Consider the following 22,783-nt stretch of genomic DNA (forward strand, 5'->3'; position numbering starts at 1 on the left):
CTTTCACCATGGGGCACAGTGGCAGCAGTATGTACCATCGACAAGAAGCACTGCAGAAATTTGGTACTATGAGTCCTTCGACACATCTATTCTGCAACCTCCATTACCTTGAAGAACAAGGGCAGCAAGCGCAAGGGAACACCATCATCATCAGCATGTTCCCCTCCAAGTCACACACCATCCTAACCTGGAACAGTTTCTTCACTTGGGTCAAAATCCTGGAACGCCTGAACAGCACTATGAATGTACCTACACGATGGACTGCAGTGGTTCAAGAAGGCAACTCACCATCACTTTCTCAAAGGAAAAGAGGCATTGGCAAAAAATGCTGGCCTTGCCATCGATGTTCATAACACATGAATGAACAAAAAATCCAGGAGGAAATAATGGCTAGAAAATCAAATAAGTTACTTGGTGATTATTTGCTGAGGCTTCAATTAAAGAGTTTAGTTAATGAGATGAGGACAAGGATAACACTAGGAGTAAAGTTAGTTCAAGAAAAGCCAAAAAATGCTCTATAAAAACATAAAGAGCAAGAGGATAACTAAGGAAAGAGTAAGGCCCAATAGAAACCTAGAAGTTAACCTATTTTAGGAGGAAGATGACATAGGAATGGTTCCTATTGAATATTTTGGCCTGAATGAAAACTTGCTCTCTGTCTGCTCAAAATTGCTGACAGAGGTCTGAATACGGAAGTACTGACACTGAATCCGGCCTCTGCCATTTTTGTGGAATGGAACGGGGGCAGGTTATTCACAGAACCTCTGTGCTTCACAGAGGCTGCAGCCCATATAAATCAGCAGCGGTCTTCACTCATGTGAGATTTTGGTGAGGTAGGTCCTGAAAGGCCAAAGTGTGCAGATTAGACCAGGTACGAGCAGGACTGAATATTGTGGATTCATTTGGATAGCCAGGGAGTATAAGGTCACAGGAAGCCTTTGAGAGAGGTAATGTGCCCTTTTTGAGGAGTAAGGTGCCCTTGGTGTAGGCCAGGTGCTCTTTGGGATTGTTAAAAGTAGACATGATTGTGTGTAAAAAGTGCACTAACCTATTGGAACTGTCAAGCTGTCAAGGAACTATTATTTTTATTTGTTTACTGGGCATGGGCATTGCTGGTTAGACTAGCATTTATTGCCCATCCCTAATTACTCTTGAGAAGGTGGTGGTGATCCTTGAACCGTTGCAGTCCCTGTGGTGTAGGTGCACCCACAGTGTTGTTAGGGAGGGAGATCCAGGATTTTGACCCAGTGACAACGGAGGAACGGGGATCTATTTCCAAGTCAGGATGGTGAATGGCTTGGAGGGGAACTTCCAGGTGGTGGTGTTCCCAACTATCAGCTGTCCTTGTCCTTCTAGGTGGTAGCAGTCATGGGTTTGAAAGGTGCTGCCTAAGGAGACTTGGTGAGTTCCTGCAGTGCATCTTGTAGATGGTACACTCTGTTGCCACTGTGTGTCGGTGGTGGAGGGAGTGAATGTTTGTGGAAGGGGTGGCAATCAAGCGGGCTGCTTTGGCTTGGATGGTGTCAAGCTTGAGTGTTGTTAGAGCTGCACTCATCCAGACAATTGGAGAGTAATCCAGTACACTCCTCCTGACTTGTGCCTTGTTGATGGTGGACAGGCCTTGGGGAATCCTGCGGCGAGTAACTCACCTCCTGACTCCCCAGGTCTTGCTACATTTGGACATGGACTGCTTCAGTATCTGAGGAGTCGTGAATTGTGCTGGGCAATGTGTAATCATCAGCGAACATCCCTACTTCTGATCTTATAATGGGAGAAAGGTCATTGATGAAGCACCTGAAGATTGGTTGGGCCTAGGACATTACCCCAACAATCTCCTGAACTAATGTCTTGGAACTGAGATGATTGACCTCCAACAACCACAACCATCTTCCTTTGTGCTAGGTATGATTCCAACCAGTGGAGAGTCTCTCCCCCGCTCCCCCGAATCCCATTGACTCTAGTTTTGCTAGAACTCCTTGATGCCATACTTGGTCAAATGCTGCCTTGATGTCAAGGGCAGTCACTCTCACCTCGCTTCTGAAGTACTTTTGGACCAAGGTGGTCAGGAGGTGAGTGGCCCTGGCGGAATCCAAAATGAGTATCAGTGACATGTCATTGCTGTGTAACTTCCACCTGATAGCACTACCAATGACAGGTGAAGTTGTTATTGACAAATATCAATGACAACTGAAAATGTTAATGACATCTTCCATCACTTTACTGAAGATCAAGAGTAGCTTGATGGGGTAGTACTTAGCTGGAATCCATTGTCCTGCTTTCAGTGGATAGGGCTAACCTAGGCAATTTTCCACATTGATGGGTAAATGCTTGCGTTTTAGTTGTACTGGAAAAGCTTGGATGGGGGCGTGGCCAGTTCTGGAGCACAGGTCTATTGCTATTTATTGCTAGGATGTTGTCAGGGCCCACAACGTGTTAAAAATACTTTTCAGTATTTCACATCCAACAGAGGGCAGTAGTGAGAAGTGACAAGCATTCTGGGAGAAGTCAGCACAGACACCGCAACTCAGAAGGGAATCGAGGAGAAGAACTCTTGCACTCAACAGGAGGAAGAGCATCCAACAGAGGGCGCTGGTGAGAAATGAATGAAGCATTCTGGGAGACGTCAGCGCAGACACTGCAACTCAGAAGGGGATCGAGGAGAAGGGCTCTTGCACTCAACAGGAGGAAGAGCATCCAACAGAGGGCGGCAGTGAGAAGTGACTGAAGCATTCTGGGAGATGTCAGTGCAGACACCACAACTCAGGAGGGCCCACTGTCAAAGAATGGAATAGTCCCAAACATTACATTGCTGTCCATCCCTCCCTCCTCCTCAAACCAAAGAAAAGAGAGGGAGAGGCAGTACCTTCAGGATTCGTGGCTGGAGAGATGGTGTAGCCGGGAGGAATTCAGATGCTTGGGGCACTGGGACCGGTTTTGGGGAAGTTGGGACCTGTACAAACCTGACAGGGCTGCACCCAGGCAGAACTGGGACCAGTGTCCTTGCAGGGGCTTTTGCGAGTTCTGTTGGGGAGTATTTAAACTTGTGTGGCAGGGTGATGGGATCCCAGGAGTAGGGTCAGATACAGGTCAGAAAAATGGAGGTAGAACATTAGCTAGGGATGTTGTGTTAGACATGGAGTTACAGGAGAAGCAAAGTTTAAAAAGTGTTCAGCAAGGGAAATTGACGGGGTTAAACTGTTTATACCTCAATGCAATAAGTATTACAAACAAGGTAGGTGAGTTAAGGGCACAGGTAGACACATGTCAGCAGGATGTCATTGCTATAATGGACACTTGGCTAAAGGAGGGACCCAACTGGCAGCTATGACTCTGGTCATAGAGTCTTCAGGCACGATAGAGTAGGAGATAAAAAAGGAGGGAGGGTAAAGAATCAATTCCAGTTGTGAGAAGGGACGATAAACTAAATGGGTCAACAAACGAGGCTTTATGGATTGAGCTTAGAAATAAAAAAGGGGCACTCACATTACTAGGAGTGTACTACAGACCCCCAAATAGTGAAAGGGAGATAGAAGAACAAATATGTAGGCAAATTTCTGCTTGTAAGAGCAAGAGGGCGATAATAGTAGGAGACTTCAACTATCCTAATATCAATTGGGATTCAAACAATATCAGGGGCACTGAGGGAGAAAAATTCATGCAGTGTGTCCAGGAAAATTTTTTCAACCATTTAGTGACAAACCCAATGAGAGGAGATGCAATTCTAGACCTGGTCTTGGGAAACGAAGACGGGCAGGTGGGCGAAGTGACAGTTGGCAACCATATCGGGGACAGTGGTCACAATTCAGATAGATTTAGCATTACCAAGGAAAAGGACAGAGATTAGGCAGGAGTAAAAGTCTTGAACTGGGGGAAGGCAAATTTTGCAGAAATGAGAAGGGACTTGGCTGAGGTGGACTGGACAGCACTGCTGGAGGATAAAACCGGAAAACCAATGGGAAGCACTAAAAACCGAGATTCGAATTGTACAAAGTAGACATGTCCCCTACAAAAATAAACAAGGAAGATATTGTTTGTATGGCTTTCCAGGAATGCCAAGTCTAGACCTCCCTGGTTGTCTAGAGGAATACAGGGGAAGATCAAACAGAAAAAGAAAGCGTACGATAGGCACAAAGAACTAAACACTGCAGGTAGCCTAGATGAAAATAGGAACTGCAGAGACGAAGTAAAAAAGGAAATAAGGAAATCAAAGAGAGGGCATGAAAAAAGATTAGGAAGTAAAGTTAAAGATAACCCAAAGATGTTTTACCAATACATTGATGCTAAAAGGTTAGTTAAGGAAAAAATGTGACCTATCAGAGATTAATATGGAAACTTGTGTATAGATACAGAGGCTGTGGGAAGGGTTTTGAATGAATATTTTGTCTCCGTGTTTACAAAGGAAAGGGAGAATGTAGATATAATAGTCCAGGAGGAACACTGCGAGGTATTGGACGGGATAGTCATAAAGAGAGAGGAGGTTCTCGGAGAGTTGAAATCCTTGAAAGTTGATAAGTCACCAGGGCCAGATGGATTGTTTCCGAGACTGTGAAGGAAGTCAGGGAGGAGATAGCAGATGCTCTGAGGATGATTTTCCAATCTTCACTAGATACAGGGGAGGTACCAGAGGACAGGAGAAATGCAAACGTAGTTCTATTGTTTAAAAAGGGATCAAAGGAAATGCCAAACAATTATAGGCCAGTTAGTCTTACATCAGTGGTGAACAAATTAGTAGAATCAATCCTGAGAGATAGGATTAACTGTCATGTGGAAAGGCATGGACTAGTCAGGGATGGTCAGCATGGATTTTTTAAAGGAAGGTCTTGCCTCACAAATCTGATTGAATTCTTTGAGGAAGTGACAAGAAGGGTTGATGAAGGTAGTGCAGTGGACGTTGTGTACATGGATTTTAGCAAGGCATTTGACAAGGTCCCACATGGCAGATTGGTCAGGAAAGTAAAAGCCCATGGGATTCAGGGTAATGTGGCAAACTGGATAAAAGGTTGGCTTTGTAACAGGAAACAAAGGGTAATGGTTGATGGACGCCCTTGCGAATGGAAAGTTGTCTCAAGTGGTGTTTCACAGGGTCCGGTGTTGGACGTGAATATGGTGGGCACAATTGGGAAATTTGCAGATGACTCAAAGATTGGCCGAGTAGTGGATAGTGTAGACAATAGCCATAATCTCCAAAACGATATAGATGGGTTGGTGGAGTGGGCGGTAAAGTGGCAGATGGATTTTAACATAGAGAAGTATGAAGTCATACATTTATGCAGGTCAAACAGTTACAGGGATTACACAATAAATGGGAATATACTAAGAGGGGTAGATGAAGTGAGAGATCTTGGCGTACAAGCACACAGGTACCTGAAGGCAGCAGTTCAAGTAGACAAGGTTGTAAAGAAGGCATACGGAATGCTCTCCAACATTGGCAGAGGTATAGAATATAAAAGTAAGGATATAATGTTGGAACAGTATAAAACACTGGTGAGGCCACAACTGGAGTATTGTGTGCAGTTCTGGTCACCACATTACAGGAAGAATGTAATAGCTCTGGAGAGAGTGCAGAGGAGCTTTACAAAAATGTTGCCAGGGTTAGAAAAGAGTAGCTATGAGAAGAGATTGGATAGGTTGGGGTTATTTTCCTTAGAACAAAGAAGGCTGAGAGGTGACTTGATTGAGGTGTACAAAATTATGAGGGGAACAGATAGAGTGGACAGGATAAAATTGTTTCCCCTGGTGGAGAATTCTAGAATCAGGGGACATAGATTCAAGATAAGAGGCAGAAGGTGTAGGAGGGACATGAGGAAGAACTTTTTTACGCAGAGGGTACCGGGTGTCTGGAATTCACTGCCCAAGTTGGTGGTAGAGGCAGAAACACTAAACTCTTTTAAAAAGTACCTGGATCTGCACCTTAAGTACTGTAAGCTGCAGGGCTATGGGCCGGGTGCAGGAAGGTGGGATTGGAAAGGGCACCTGGATGTCCTCAGGTTGGCATGGATAAGATGGGCCGAATGGCTTCCTTCTGTGCTGTAACTTTTCTATGGTTCTATATGAGGGATTGGTTCTATTGGAGAGAAGACATATAGGGAAGATTTAATTGAATGCATAAAATTATGAAGGGATCAGAAGAGGGGATAGGAAAGATCTATTTTTCATACGAGTGTGATCAATAACCAGGAGGCATAGATTTCATGAAATGAGATTGAAAGTATACAGCGGAAGGGGAGAAAGTGCAGCAAGACATCATAAAACAGCACAGGGGAGAGAAAGCTGTGGCACACCACAAAAGCACGCAAGAGGAGAGCAGTGGGACACCATAAAACAGTGTGAGATTAGAAAAAGCAGGGAGACACCATTAAACAGCACGGTTGGAGAAAGCACTTAGAGGGCTTAGTCCTTGGAAGAAAGGGAGACCCAATCAGGATAAAGGGTCTGTCATGGAAGGCCTCTCCTTTCCCTGCCTGAGGCCTGAGTATGGTAACCTACCACGCCTTCATCCTGAACATCCTTGACCCCCTCCCACCAGACTCAATATTGAGGCTGAGTGCGAAGCAGTCCTTAAGTTGCCATTAATTGGCCACTTACGGGCCTCCATTGGGGTGAGGGTGGGCAGGCCTTGTATTACGACTTGCCTCTGTAAAATGCAGAAAGGTCAGGGATGGGCAGGGATCTGGCAGTAAGGGTACACACAGTTGCCCCACTCTCCCCCCACCCGCTTGCAAACCTGCTAGCGGGGCTTTGTAAAATTCTGCCCATTCAGCTGACCCTTGATAAACATACATTACTGATGCTTCAACAAACAGAAGAAAAACCTGCATTTATAGAGTATATTTCTTGACCAATGGATGTCTCAAAGTTTTTTTACAGCCAAATAAATGCTTTGGAAGATTATTCACTGTTGTAATGACAGCCAATTTGTGCACAGCCTATTCCCAAAGACAGCACTAAAGTTTACAAACTGCAGGGAAAAAGAGATTCGCTTGCTGGTCTTTGTGCAAAAGCCCCTATTCAAAATGAGAAACACAGTAAATATTTTGCATTCACAGAACAAGTTTTTTGTGTAACTTACACATGCTTGCAGTATAGCAGGTTTAGGGTCAGTTTCCTACAAAACTGAGCTCCTGGGTGGGAGTGGAGGTCAACCACTTCCCCGCAGGGAATATCAAGGAATCAAAGGCAAATTCTTTGCAGATCACGGCTCTATAATTGGGTCTGAGGCTTGAGAACCTGGCAACCGCAAAACTACTCAGCTGCAGCAGGTATCAAGCAAAGAAACAAAAGATGTGTCTAGAGGAGGTGTAAATGGGAATAGCAGAATCAAGGTGAAACATAAAGCAGTGAAGATGAACAAGATAAAAGAGACAAACATAAATCGTGTTGGACAGAAGAACATTCCAGAATATTTTTGCTGAGTACTTCCTTCATTTTCAGCTTTTATTTCAGATTTCCAGTGTCAGCAGTATTTTGCTTCTGTATCTATCATAACAGGAGTCTGGGTCATAGAGACCACAGTGAACAGATGAATATTTCTTAAAGGATGAGATTTCTAACATAAGCTTATAGTACTCTAGTAAAAAGTGCCAATAGATTAGCATATGCCATCCGAAAGAGAAGTCACAACTACAGCTAGATATCATGATTGTGTCATGATTTACGATTGAGCCAAATACTAATGTAAAAATAAACCTTAATAAAAATCAGCTCCCCTAATGGCTCAATTGATGGAAGGAAGGTTTATCTTAGCAGTGTATACAAAATAGGCCACAGCTACTCTAGGCTGTACCCCAGTACATCCGCTGTAACTGGCTGGATTAGGAAAGAGAAAATCCACAGGAGCTCCTGTGGCTGATTCCTGCAAGAACCCCACATGAATGAATGTTGAGGGACTAGCTCAGCTGTCATGTCTTCTTTAAGTGAATCGTTCTGTTAGTACTTACTTCCCATATCCAAAGTCAAGGATTACACACAAAAAGGGTATGTTTCCTGGTGTGTCTGTCAATTATGAAATTATATATTATGCACGTGGGGTCTGTAAGGATTGGGGGGAGGAGGTGGAATTGATGGAAATAGGAATCAGAACAAACTCACAGATCACATTTTGATAAAGATATAAAAGTTCCAACAGACAATAATAAAGCTAGAAGCACAGAAGTTTACTTATACATGAAGGTTTCAGAAAATTAGATGTCAATATTTTCTCAGTCCAAACAGTGCACTCATTTTGCAGCTCCCCAGATTCAGAATTGATTAGAGTAATTTGTAAAAATGTCTACCTGCAGATGTCTGTTTAAACTTTTCACTTTTCTTCTTCCTCCATTTCCACGGTTTAAACAGCCTCCCTAGTGTTGCAAATTTGCTTCTTCTCCTGATGGGTGGTGTGTGAGTACCTGGGACTAGTGACTCTGAACGCATTGCAGCCAGCCTTTCGACTTCTTCCGCTGGATTAAGGAACAAAAAGAGAAATGTGATGTCAGAACGTTTAGTGAGATTATGTTGTATCACTCCCATTGTTAGGAATGTTTCAACTGTAAATTATTATTTGGAAGTTCCCACAACATCATGTGCCATCATGTTTAATCACCAGTCCATTGTTAGCCTCATCTCTGCAGGTCTCATTTACACTGTGTCACTCTGTCTATAAACTGTCTTCTTCCCTCTATTTCAATCTTCTTGTCTGTATGTAAGTGCACATTTCTCTCTGCAAGTGCTTGACAGACAAGAGAGCATCATTCTTTAAAATGCCATTGTATTTGCATGCTATTAGTTCTTTTTACCTGTTGGCAGTGGGGGATTCAGCGGCAACTGGGTTGCCAAGAACTGTACATCTTAAAAGTTTTACAATAGACTTGAGTGAGAGTCACTGAAAAAGCTGGTGTCCTGAATTAGCAATGACTACATAATCAGGCATTCATCGTGAAGGATTTTTTTAAAAATAGTAAACGGATAAGGAGAGAGCATCATGGTACCAGGCTGTTGAATCTCTGGGTCAGGTATTGCAGAAAAAACGGATCTCAATCTATCAAACCCAGCTGGGTGGGATGGGCTGTTTCAAATCAGGTAGGTGTAGGTTAATGAGAATGTGTAAATATACCAGAACTGGTGGCCTCAGGCAGTACTGTCATAGCAGTGACACTTGTTGCAAAATGCCATTAAATCCATTTTTAAAAACTGGATTTAATTGAATTGCCTTTTAATTTAACGATTCTTAGCTATTGAAGTGCACTGGATCACAATTCCTTAGTAATAAAGTGGGGAGGCTTCCTGTTTTGTTGTGTCTTGAGAACATATAGATTCTCCAGGGACAGTGAAGAAGGAACAGGACAGAGACAGGGCCATGTCTCTAGACCATGCTAGGATTTCTGGGGCATTTTCAAATTCATATAATTGATCTGTTGGGTGCCCAACAGGAGCAGTTGAGGGGTAGAAAGTGCTGTTGCTGTTTAGTCCTCCTATCCACAAATCAATTCACAAAAATTATGATGAGATTGCAATGCAAGCTGGAAAGTCGGATGTTATCTCTACTCTAACTCTTTTCTTGTTGGATGTGAGCATGGCTCGGTGTGTGTGTGGGGGGGGTGCATTATCAGAATTAATGACATCAGCCAGGGTGAAGAATTATTTTATCAACAGATGGTTACTGACATTGAAGCAAAAAATACTAGGAATATACATCAAGTGCACCAACATCTAGAAAGGGAAAAGGGAGGCTAATGTTATCAAGTTGAGGCTATTTGCCAAAATTGATTAAGACCCGTTGAGGGTGTTTACTGGTTCTAAAGAAGGCCGTCAATCAAAGTCCCTGAATCAACATCACAAGAACAGACCGGGTTAAAAATTAGATAAGGGCTGTTAGCTGGCACGGTGACTGTGATGTGTAATTACCCTGCGCCTGATGGAAATGCTACAGGCAGCACATTTCCAAGGAGCTGGGGGCCTCCCCATGCAGTGGGAGGCTGCTTCGCTGCCGGCAAAGTGCCGCAATAATTGGGGTTTAACTATTTAAATTGTCTGCCCATCTTGTCAACCCACAGGCAATCCACTTTCAAATACGCCTCTGGGGGACCTCCTTGGTGATAGGAATGTATTAGAAGCTGGCTCCTCCCTATATTCCCGACCCTCCCCACCTCCACTCCAGCCATCACAGGGTTGGAAATTTCAACCTAAAGTTACAAGCTGACCAAGGTTGGTAAATATATATTCTAATATACTAAATTTCAAAAAAAGGCAGGTAGAATGGAAAAGGAGGAGGCATAGCCCTGATAATGAAGGTGACAAAAGAACATTCATGAGAAAGGATCTTGGCTCAGAACCTCAGGAAGTAAAGTCAATATAGGAAGAGATAAGGAATAACAAGTCAGAAAATGTTGGCGGGAATAATTATAGGCACCCTAATAGTAGTTACACCATTGGAGAGAACATTAAGCATTGGAGCATGTAACAAAGTCAGTGTAATAATCATGCAGGGCTTTAATTTTCATATGGATTGGAGAAATTAAATTGGCAAAGGTAGTCTGAAAGATGAGTTTACAGAATATTTTCACAACAGTTTTCCAATATATTGTGGAACCGAGGGATGAAATTATTTTAGATCATGTATTGTGTAATGAGGCAGAGTTAATTAGCATCGTCACAGTAAAAGATCCTACGGGAAAAAAAAGCGATCATAATACAATTGAATTCCGTGGCAAATTTGAGAATGGCGCACTTGACCCAAAAACAAAAATCTTAAAATTTGAAGTCAGTTACAGAGGTATAAGAGAGATGATTGGGGTGTTTTAGGTGAATAGATTAAAAGGCATGGTAAATAAATAGTGGGAAACATTTAAATAAACAATTCATAATGTTCAAGAAAAATAAATTCCATTTAAAAAACAAAACCTCAGCAAGAAAAGTCCATCCGCGGTTTATTTGATTAAAAGAATATGAGTAAGCCCGAAGGTTGGTAAAGTATCAGAAACCAGCAAAGGGAAAGAATAAAAGGAGAAAAACAGAATCTGAGAATAAATTAGCCAGGGATGTAAAAACACCTTAGCCCAGATTTTCCATTCTCTGGAGGGTCATACCCCAGAGGATGCACTGGGGAACCCCACCAGATTACCCAGGGAACCCAACCAGATGTCCCCATGCACAGGACTGCACAGGAATTGCCCAGGAATGTTTCAACTTCCATTGGGAAATTACCTGCATCTGAAATCCTCCAAAACTCCAATTTAAAGTTGGAGACTTCGGGTGGTTCTGACTCTCTTAGCAGAGGAAGGATTAAAACCAATTCTGATTCCTGGGTAACTAATGTTCTGACCCCTCCCCCCCACCCACCAGTGGACCCCCTGATGCCCCCCACCCTTGACTACCACCCAACCCATTCATCACCCAACTATCCTCCCCCGACTATCCCTGACAACCTAACCTCCCCATCCCCTGATTACCCACCCACCCTCCCTCCCGACCACACAAACTCCCCACCTCGTCTACCCCTGACCACCCCTCTCCTCTCCCAACCCCGTGAAATGTGCAGCTTCAAACTAAGTTAAGTAGAAAGGAGTGGACCGGCAATTCAACTGTGATTGTGACTCGACAAAAGATTCAGCCCATTGCAAAAACAAAAAGAAAAGTATAGCTCAAGTCAATGTTGGCCCCTTTGAGGCAGAAACAGGAGAAGTTATCATCATGGAGAATGAGGAAATGGCAAAGACAGTGAATAAATATTGTGTGCCTGTCTTCACAATGGAAGATGCAAATTACGTACCAAGGAGATAAAAATTAAGGTAAGTAATATCAGCAGAGAAAAGGTATCAAACAAATTTAAGGAACTAAAAGTCAGCAAACCCCAAGGCCTGAAAGAACGAGCTGCAGAGGTAAAGGTCCAAATCTTGCGTTCTCCAGATTGTAAAAGTTCAGACATATGACCGAAGATGGAAGTCCTGACACGCTGACTTCTGTGGGAATTGCCAGGAAAGTTTGAACATCCGATAGACAATTCCCCTGTTCCCTGACACTCTCATGCGATTGTCTCTAACTCTGACCTAGAGTCGGAGATTTCGGATAGTTCTGAAGTACTTAACTGAATAATTACCCAGGAAACATTAGAAAGAGAAAAAAGCAGTCTAATTACAGAACTGACACCCCCAGCCACTCAGACAGAACAACCGGCTCCCCGTCTTAAACCCGACGACTCCCCGGAACCCCCAAATACCCCCGGACCCCTCCGATAACACCCAACCCTCTCTACTGACCATTTGACTACCCACCCTGATGACACAATTATGCCCCTGACTATGACCCTGTTTTCCCGACTAACAGCCCTCACCCCCAACCACTACACACCCGTCGACCCAACCTGACTACCCCTCCTGACCACCATAAATGCCCTCCCCGACAACCCAACTTCACCGTGACCTGACTTGACTAACCCTTGGCCTGACTACCCCTCCTGATCTGAACCAACTACCCCTATTGACTCACCTACCACCTCACCGATCTGGCACCTTTCACCTCACCCACCTTCCACCTCACCCACCTACCAGCCTACCCATCTTCCACCTCCACCCACTGACCACCTACCTGCCGCCTCACTCATCCATCCACCACACTACTCACCTACCATCTCACATACCTGCCACCTCACCCACCTACCAACTACCACCCACCGACTGACCACTTATCTGTCACCTCACCCACCTGTCACACTACCCACCACCACTTTACCCACCTGTCACACTACCCAGCTACCACCTCAACCATCTGCCACCTTCCACATCAACCAACTGCTCTACCCACCTACCACACCCATCTGCCACCTCACTACTTACCTACCCATTAACCTCACGTACCCCACCCACTTACCCAGTCTATCACCTTACCCATTCACTTATTCATCCACTCACCCATTCACTAACATTGATCCATTCACTAACATGGACCTTTAAAATTACCATACGGCAATAGTGCCATAGTGCCCTGCATTCCCCTCGATTCTATAGTGCTGTGTCAGAAATCTCTGCATTGCTGGGTTAGCTGGGCTTGGAAGACACAGCAAGAAATGTGAAGCGGCATTGAGGCCGGAGGAAAAGTTCAAGAAGAACGGCAATCCAATGTGGATTGCTGCACCTCAGAAGATCCAAGCCAATAGAACCACTGGTTATGATTTTCCAATATTCCCCAGATTCTAGAACAATCCCAGCAGATTAGAAGTTAGCAAATGTAACACCACTATTCAAGAAAGGAGCGAGACAAAACAGGGAACTACAGACCAGTTAGCCTGATATCAATTGTCTGGGAAATGCTGAAATCTCTGATTAAGGAAGTCTTAACACTGTATTTAGAAAATCATAGCACGATCAGGCAAAGTCAAATGTTTGCCAAATTTATCAAAGTTTTTTCAGGATGTAACAAGAAGGATAGATAAAGTAGGACCAGTAAATGTAGCATACTCGGAGTTCCAAAATCCATCCAATAAGATGCCGCATAAAAGGTTAATATGCAGGATAAGGGTACATGGAGTTGAGGGTAATATGTTACAATGGATGGGGATTGGTCAACCAAGAGGAAACAGAGCAGGGTTGGGCCGCTAGGCATGCCACTAGGATTAACGCTGAAGAATTAGTTATTCATCATATTAATGATCAATCTGCACGTCCCTTCAGCTGTTCGCAATAGCCAGAGTAATGATCATACTTAACCAACCCATGCTGGCAAAAATCAGAACATAATGTCTAATGTTAGATGTGATTCTATGATTGGACAGCACTTGCTGAAAAATCCCAAGTGTACTAAGAACTGTACTAAGAATCAATTTAAGATTGTCAGTCAGGCTCACTTGAGCTTGCTAGAAGCTACCTATATTGATATATAGGGACCTATCCTCTGCGCCATGGCAAAGTCCTAACCATTCAGAACAGACATGCCAACCAATCAGAACTCCTTTTTTCATGCAATATCAATTGTTGTTCTTTTTGAAATTTGGCATTCTTGTGCCTGTACAGATGACTGCAAGACAAAAAGCTTCCACAGCATGTCTCTTTTACTTCAGCAATACTCAAGTCCTGTAGTACCAAGCGCCTACCTATATTAATGACTTAGACAAAAATGCCAACAGTAATATATCCACATTTTCTAACAACATAAATCTATGAGAGAATGTAAGCTGCAAGGAGGGACACAAAGAGGCTGCAAATAGATAAAGACAGTTTACGTGAGTAGACAACAAAGTGGCAGATGGAGTATAACATGGGGAAGAGAGGGATTTGGTAGTAAGCATTGAAAAGCAGAATATTTTTTTAAAGGCTTGAAACTTCTGAATATTGATGTTTAAAGACATGGGTATACTTGTACAAGGAGCATAAAGGCCCATATTTTCACCAAGTCAAAGCAATACAGGAGTCCATTAAATATGGCAGACTGGATCTGATTCCAGGATACCCAGCCCAATTCCATTTCTGGAAATTTTTGCCAGTACAGGATAAGGGTGCAGGCAGTCTGCACACAGAATCATCACAGGATCTCACAATGCAGAAGAGGCACCGCACACTTTTCAGGGTTAAATTCCATCTGCCACTTATCTGCCCATGTGACCATCCCATCTATATCGTCCTGACACTCAATCTCACTGTTAACCACCCAGCCAATCTTTGCGTCATCCGCAAACTTAATAATCCTACCCCCCACATAGTCATCTATGTCGTTTATATAAATGACAAATAATAAGGGACCCAGCACAGATCCCTGTGGTACGCCACTGAACACGGGCTTCCAGTCACTAAAGCAACATTCTTTCATCACCCTCTATCTCCTACAACTAAGCCAATTTTGTATCCACCACATCAAATTACCCTGTATCCCATGTGCATTTGCCTTCTTTATAAGTCTCCCATGTGGGACCTTATCAAAGGCTTTGCTGAAATTCATATAAACTACATCAACTACACTACCCTCATCTACATGTAGAACTAGCGCCTTGTTGGCTCCATTGCCGGGAGCAGTCAGTTTAGACTCCATAATGTTAGTGGACTCCCTGCAGTAAGTAAACGCAGTTCACAGACTTTCAGAGGTGATATGAACCACGGGGAGCCCCAGTCCCAAGTGGGGGAACAAAAAAAAACAGCTACCTGCTTCTGGACTTATTTCATTGACAAGCTTTGAAATATGAAGAAGAACATTTTGTTGTTTCAATTTCAATACTTAGATGCTGTATTATAAATTTGATATGTTCTCATTCCAGTGATTGATTTTAGGACTCAGTTCTGTAAAGGGAAGTTGGCCATTACATTGATCTGCATTGTGCAAGTACGTAGATGCATTCAAAACTGAAAAAAAAACGCTGCTTGGGATCTCTAGTGTAATAATCTAAAGTTATTTAAATATTCAAGAGTACTTTGAAGTTGAGGAAAAAAAACCTCAGCAGTTTTCATTTAGAGAAATAAAGCTCCCACCTGCTCCTGGGCTGTTTTGATTGACAGGATATTTGGTATAGCTTAGGGTCAAAAAAAAAATCATCTTGTTTTTCAATTTCAATGGACCCAATTTTTTTAGGTTCCCAGGGTTTATTCCAGTTCAGCCCATTATGAATGCTTGAGTTTCAAAAGCTCCAGAATCACTTTTCTCAGCAGGGCCTGTGTTCACATTTTGATTAACAGGTTGAATAGCTTATTAAAATATTGTGTGTCTTTGATGTGGTTAGTGAAATAGATGTTTGCTCGTTTTTACAACAGATGGACCACTTGAGGGTATTTAGATTTTTGAGTGGGTTTTATGAATGAGTTTTTTTCAGTATGAAGTGTATTTGAGTGAGAGATCTACTAGATTGTTATTAGTTTATTTTTTTAAATTTTAATTTGAAATACCTGGAAAGTAATGGACTGCGCATAATGGATACTGCATGAGGGTCTATGGAGGATATATGGGGGGCATGGAGACATATGAAGGAGCATAGAAGGGGTATGGGTGTATAAGGGCATGGAGGGGCATGTGGGGTTGGTGAGGGTTTGAGGGTCTTACATGCATCATTAAAGCTGGATCTAATGGAGGGGGGATTCTACCCTGTCAGCCTGGCCATCCACCCACCTCCGTTTTCTCCGTAGGCAGTAGGCCCATCTCCATCCCATGCCCCTGCCTCTCCAGCATGAAAAGGTGGCAGGAAACAGGTTTGCCAAGTCAGAAAGTTTCCCAACTCGACATCCCACTCCCTCCACGGAAAGCGGGCCCAGAGAGTTAACATACAGGTACAGCATGCAAATGGAAAGGTGAATGGCAGGTTTACTTATATTACTAATGTCACTGGCCCTGACTTCCCCTTATTCCTCATGTTCTTACTCAAATCCAAGTAGATAGTTCTTTAAAATAATACACTTTTTGAATTTACAGCTATTTAAAGACACTCCCTAACAGCAGTTTCTTACCAACCAATAAACTTACAGTTTTCCTGTGATGTTACTATTCGATTTTTTTTGGTCAAACTCAGCTTCAAAGGGGAAGTTTACACCAAGGTCCGTTTCTGCCTGGCTGCTCCTGTTCCTGACTTAGAATAATTCTCATGCATACCACACTTCTTTCCCCTGTGCACTGAATTCTCACATCAGCCCAATTCACTACTCGCTCAGTCTCCATCTCACTCTGGCATAGTCACCTGTCTGCTTGTGTACCCTTTACTGACCTTTAATAGCAGTAAGACAATCACCAGGGAAGTGGTACTTTGCAAATTGCAGGTTGACAAGTCCACTGGTCCTGATGGACTTCATCCTCAAGTCTTAAAAGAAATGGCTAGTGAGATAGTTAATGCATTGGTTTTAATTTTTCAAAATTCACTAGATTCGGGGAAGGTTCCATTAAATTGAAAAATAGCTAATGTAACTCCTTCATTCAAAAAGGGAAGGAGACAGAAAACAGGAAACTACAGGCCAGTTAGCTTAATATCTGTCATAGGGAAGATGTTGGAAGCTATTACTAAAGACATTACAACAGGGTACTTAGATAAATTCAAGGTAATCAGGCAAAGTCAAGAAGGCTTTGAGAAAAGAAAATCATATTTAACTATTTTATTAAAGTTCTTTGAAGAAGTAACAGGTGCTGTGGATAAAGGGGAACCAGTGGACGTGCTGTACTTAGATACCAGAAGGCATTTAATAAGATACCTCATCAAAGGTTATTGCGGAAAATAAAAGCCCATGGCATAGCTAAGGTATAACATATTGGCATGGATAAAAGATTGGCTAGCTAACAGGAAACAGAGAGTAGGCATAAGTTGTTCATCTTCTGATTAGCAGAATGTGATGAGTGGTGTGCCACAGATGCACAGTGCTGGGGTCTCAACTCTTTACAATTTATATAAATGATTTTGATGAAGGGACCAATGGTCTGGTTGCTAAAATTTGCTGATGACACAAAGATATACAGTAAGTTGTGAAGAGGACATAAAGAGGCTACAAAAGGATTTGGATAGGTTAGCTGAATGGGCAAAGATCTGGCAATTGGAATATAATGTGGGAAAATGTGAGGTTGTCCATTTTGGCAGGACAAATAAAAAGAAAAAGAGGCATGTTATCTAAACCGTGAGAGATTGCAGAGTTCTGAGATGCAAAGAGATCTGGGTATCCTAGTGCATGAATCACAAAAGGTTAGAATGCAGGTGCAGCAAGTGATCAGCAAAGATAATAGAATATTATTATTGCAAGGGGAATTGAATACAAGAGTAGGGAGGGCATTGACGAGGTCACATCTGGATGTTCTGACATTTTTTTTCTTTTCCACCTTCCACCCTGTCTCCAAAGGCCTGGGAAAATTCCTTCCAATATGTCCTGGAAACTACAAGGTGAAATGCCATATTTAGATTGAATAATAAGTCATGAGCCAGGCTTCATTAACCGCCCAATGGTGTGAGAGCATTTATCCAATGCCAATCATAATATGATTAAATTCAATGTATTGTTTGAAAGAGAAATTCACAGCTACTCAGATGCTCAATTAAGATAAGGCTGACTCCAATGCAATAAGACAAAGACTGTCCACTGTTAACTGGACAAGTCTGTTAACTGGTAAAACAACAGAAGGTCAGGGGGAGAGGTGTTCATAGAAGAAATTAATGCAACACAGAACCAGTTTATACCCCTAAGGGACTCAAGCTCAAACTAAAATGATGGGTGACAAGAGCTAGATATAACACTAAAAGCATGAAAAAAATGCAGAAAAATTCATGTATCCTAACAAATTGAAATGATGCAAGAACAGCAGTTAAAAAGGAAGTATGAAAAGAAAGTTACAAGGGTTATTAAATCAATACAAAACATTTTAACAATTTTATTAAGGAATACAGGGTGGTCTGGAGCAATGTGGGTCCTTCGAAAACAGATAACAGTGATGGTGTCAATGAAAATAAAGAAATGGTTGGTAAATTGAACAATTACTTTGCATCAGTCTTTACAATAGAGGGAGAGGTCGACATGCTGGAAATCCCAAGCAAACTGGTACTGAATTAAAGATAGGATCTCAACAAAATTAATATAAGCAAAATAACAGTAATGAGGAAAATGCCAGGGCCAGATCATTATCATTGTACGTTTTTAAAGGAAGTGAACGAGAACATTACAGATGCGTTAACGATCAATCTTTCAGCGTTCTCCTGATTCAGAAACCATTCCTCTAGATCGGAATATTGTGTATGTCACTCCATTACTCAAGAAAGATGTGAAAGAGAAACCAGGGATTTAGAGACCAGTTAGCCTAATATCTGTTGTCAGCATATTACCAGAATCTATAATTAAAGGAAAAGGTGAAATAAAATCAGACAATGCTGGAAATACTTAACAAGTCTGGCAGCATCTGTGAAGAAAGAAGCAGGGTTAACATTTCAGGTCGTGAAATGGAGCTGCACTCATCCAGGCAAGTGGAGAGTATTCCCTGGGACTCCCCCTTCCGACTGAAACTTGCTGCAGTATCCTGCTGCCCAATATTACACTCCCACCTGCCAGCTGGCTGTCTCATTACAGGAACATAAGGATGCTGCTGTGGTGGCAAGAAAGGCAATCCAGCAAAACAGCGACATCCTCTCTCAAGCCAACATGCCTGGCATTGAGGCATTAATTAGTCAAAACTAGCTCCACTGGGCAGTACAGGTCATTCATATGCCTAACATCAGACTCCCGAAGCAACTGTTCTACTCAGAACTCCATCGCTGCAGCAGACTGCTAGGAGGACAGCATAAACACATCGCTGATGTACTCAATGCATCCCTGAAATGGTCAGACATCTGCAATGACTCATGGGAGTCCCTGGCTTGTGACCAACCAAAATAGAGAAGGTTTATTCGGGAAGACATTGAAGAGACGCCGTCGAGAACACACAGAGGTGAAGTCAAGGCATCAGAGAGAGGACACAAACCTCCAAACAACTCATCTACCCTACTCTACAAGCAACACCTGCCCTGCATGTGGCAGAGTCTGCAGATCATGCATTGGACTTAACAGCCAACACAAAGCCCACTGAACTGGAGTTCAGTGTCATCCTTGAGGAACTGCCTAAGAGAGAGATTTAAGCAGATAACTGACTAGAAGAATGTAGATGAGGCCCAGGCATGCATCTTACCTTGCCAAGGTCAGGGCAGTTTGCTGCTCACCTCAGCCCCCATTTTCCCATTTCAGCACCTCGAGTTAAAATCCTTGAACATTCACACCACACAAGTGCCAGGCAATGACCATCTCCAACCATCTCACCATTCAGTGGCATTGACCCCACTGGAATCCCAACTATCAACGTCCTGGTGGTTACCATTGACCAGGAACTGAATTGGGCTAGCCATATAAATGCTGTGGGGTGACAAGATCAGGTCAGAGGCTGGGAATTCTGCGAAGAGTAACTCACCTCCTGACTCCCCAAAGCCTGTCCACCATCTCCAAGGCACAAGTCAGGAGTGTGGTGGGGCATTCTCCACTTGGATGAGTGCAGCTCCGACAACAATCAAGAAGCTCAACACCATCCAGGACAAAGCAGCCCATTTAATTGGCATTCCGCCAACCACCTTCAACATTCACCACCTCCACGGTGGCAGCAGTGTGTACCAACTACAAGATGCACTGCCGCAACTCACCAAGGCTCCTTCAACAGCACCTTCCAAACCTGCAGCCTCTACCACCTAGAAGGACAAAGGCAGCAGGTGCATAAGAATACCACCACCTCTAAGATCCCCTCCAAGTCACTCACCATCCCGACTTGGAACTATATCGCCATTCTTTCATCAGCACTGGGTCAAACTCCTAGGACTGTAACACACTGCGCGTGTATCTACACCACATGGTCTGCAGCAGTTCAAAGCGACAGCTCACCACCATCTTCTCAAGAGCAATTAAAGGTGGACAATATATGCTGGTTTAGCCAGCCTAGCCCACATCCTATGAACAAATATGAAATAATGGTCTGTTTTTCTAGTAGACCATTCAAATCCAGCTCAGCAGTTTGGAATTTCAGCAGCTAAGAGTAGAATTGTCACAGATTCTGACCTAGGCACAGAAATGGGAAGCGGGTAAACAATTCAGGGAAAAATGTTAAGTCAAAAGCTAAAGCTTTTGTTATTCTGTTCATCATACTGCGATTTTCTCTCTTGCTTTACAAAGGTACAGCAAGAAAAAATATTCCAATTAATAGATCCTATTTACATCTAAGAGTAATATTTCAAGTGATATTAAATTAGCTAAACAAATAAACACATTTCCTACTTGCGATCAATCACCTGTCTGTCAGATAGTCTTGCAGGTGTCAGATAGTCTTGCAGGTCTACTAATAAGGGGAATTTTGATGTAACTATGGTTTTGCTGTCTATAAATACACACTGCCTGCTGAATAAGTCTATTAATGGTCCATGCCTCATTGTTACAAAAGTTGATCTGCTAATTGTTCGTTTAAATAGGTCAACTCTAACATCTCATTACTTACTCATTGCCAGTGGAAAATCTGCATTCAAAGCACACAACAAACACTCTCATTATCTTGTGTTATTGTAAATATCGGGTACAAATTTAATTTCTGTGGCATCACTGCAACAGCGCTATGGATGCCCAATGCCATTTTGCTAGGGTATGCTGCACCGCAAGTTGTTTCTGGCACTGGCAGTCCGTATGAGCCCTTGAGAAACACCCGCTTGTGTGTGCCCAGCATACACCAGAAGCCTATGAAGCAGCGCTACCATAACGTCTCACAGCCTGACCGGCAGATATGGACGCCTAACTTGAAATATGCAGATCCAGGCCATGAATTCACACATCACTCTGAAAACATCAAGCGCTGAGCTGCAAGATGGGCTTTGCACTGACTCATTTAAAGGGCTAAGCATCAAAAATTACCGAAAAGATGATTTTCAATAACTTCTGTTACTAGAAAGTGCCTGAAAGTATATTCTGAAGTGTTTCTTGAGTTATACCAAATTCCAGGGTGTTGCTGCAACCTTACTAAGAGGGCCGTAAGTGGCCTGTATCCACGAAGGTTGCAATATGTATGGGGACAGCAGCTGTAGTGCCTCTGAGTCTTCAGGGTGGCAAGAACATAGAGCAGAGGCTGCCGAGAGAGCAAGCTATGGGTGGTTCCCCCTCCCAACTTGGAGCTGGGATCCTTCATGCTCCTTAGAACCATAGAACACTACAGCACAGAAAAACAGGCCATTCAGCCCTTCTAGTCTGTGCCGAAATATTATTCTGCTAGTCCCATTGACCTGCACCCAGTCCATAACCCTCCAGACCTCTCCCATCCATGTATCTATCCAATTTATTCTTAAAACTTAAGAGTGAGCCCACATTTACTACATCAGATGGCAGTTGGTTCCACACTCCCACCACTCTGAAAAGGTTCCTCCTAAACCTTTCCCCTTTCACCCTAAAGCCATGTCCTCTCGTGTTTATCTCTCCTAATCTAAGTGAAAAGAGCATTTACTCTGTCTATACACCTCATAATTTTGTAAACTTCTTTCAAATCTCCCCTCATTCTTCTACGCTCCAAGGAATAAAGTCCTAACCTGTTTAATCTTTCCTTGTAACTCAACTCCTGAAGACCCAGCAACATCCTAGTAAATCTTCTCTGCACTCTTTCAATCTTACTGATATCCTTCCTGTAGTTAGGTGACCAGAACTGCACACAATACTCCAAAGTTGGCCTCACCAATGTCTTATACAACCTCACCATAACATCCCAACTCCTATACTCAATACTTTGATTTATGAAGGCTGGTATGCCAAAAGCTTTCTTTACAACCCTGTCTACTTGTGACGCCACTTTCAGGGAATTATGTATCTGAACTCCCAGATCCCTTTGTTCCTCCGCACTCCTCAGTGCCCTACCATTTACTGTGTATGTCCTACCTTGATTTGTCCTTTCAAAATGCAACACCTCACACTTTTCTGCATTAAATTCCATCTGCCATTTTCTGGCCCATTTTTCCAGTTGGTCCAGATCCCTCTGCAACTTTGAAAGCCTTCCTCGCTGTCCACAATGCCTCCAATCTTAGTGTCATCAGCAAACTTGCTGATCCAATTTATCACATTATCATCCAAATCATTGATATAGACAACAAACAACAATGGTCCCAGCACAGTTCCCTGAGGCACACCACTAGTCACAAGCCTCCAGTCTGAGAAGCAATCATCCACTACCGCTCTGTCTTCTCCCACACAGCCAATTTCGAATCCAGTTTACAACCTCTCCATGGACACCAAGTGTCTGAACCTTCTGAACTAACCTCCCATGTGGGACCCTGTCAAAGGCCTTACTAAAGTCCATGTAGACAACATCCACAGCCTTTCCTTCATCTACG

At 43.0% G+C, this 22,783-nt stretch overlaps 1 protein-coding gene across 1 annotated transcript in view; it reads right to left on the bottom strand.

The window, feature by feature from the left end:
* LOC121276056 (phosphatase and actin regulator 1-like) overlaps positions 1 to 22,783 on the bottom strand; it is a 683,909-nt gene that overhangs the window by 430,548 nt on the left and 230,578 nt on the right. Inside the window, exon 2 of the mRNA XM_041184001.1 lies at positions 8,274 to 8,438. Coding sequence (XP_041039935.1) covers positions 8,274 to 8,412 — 139 coding nt within the window. The 5' untranslated portion in view covers positions 8,413 to 8,438. The remainder of the gene's footprint in view (positions 1 to 8,273; positions 8,439 to 22,783) is intronic.

Source organism: Carcharodon carcharias, chromosome 3, assembly GCF_017639515.1.
Source record: "Carcharodon carcharias isolate sCarCar2 chromosome 3, sCarCar2.pri, whole genome shotgun sequence".
Classification (NCBI taxonomy): domain Eukaryota; kingdom Metazoa; phylum Chordata; class Chondrichthyes; order Lamniformes; family Lamnidae; genus Carcharodon; species Carcharodon carcharias.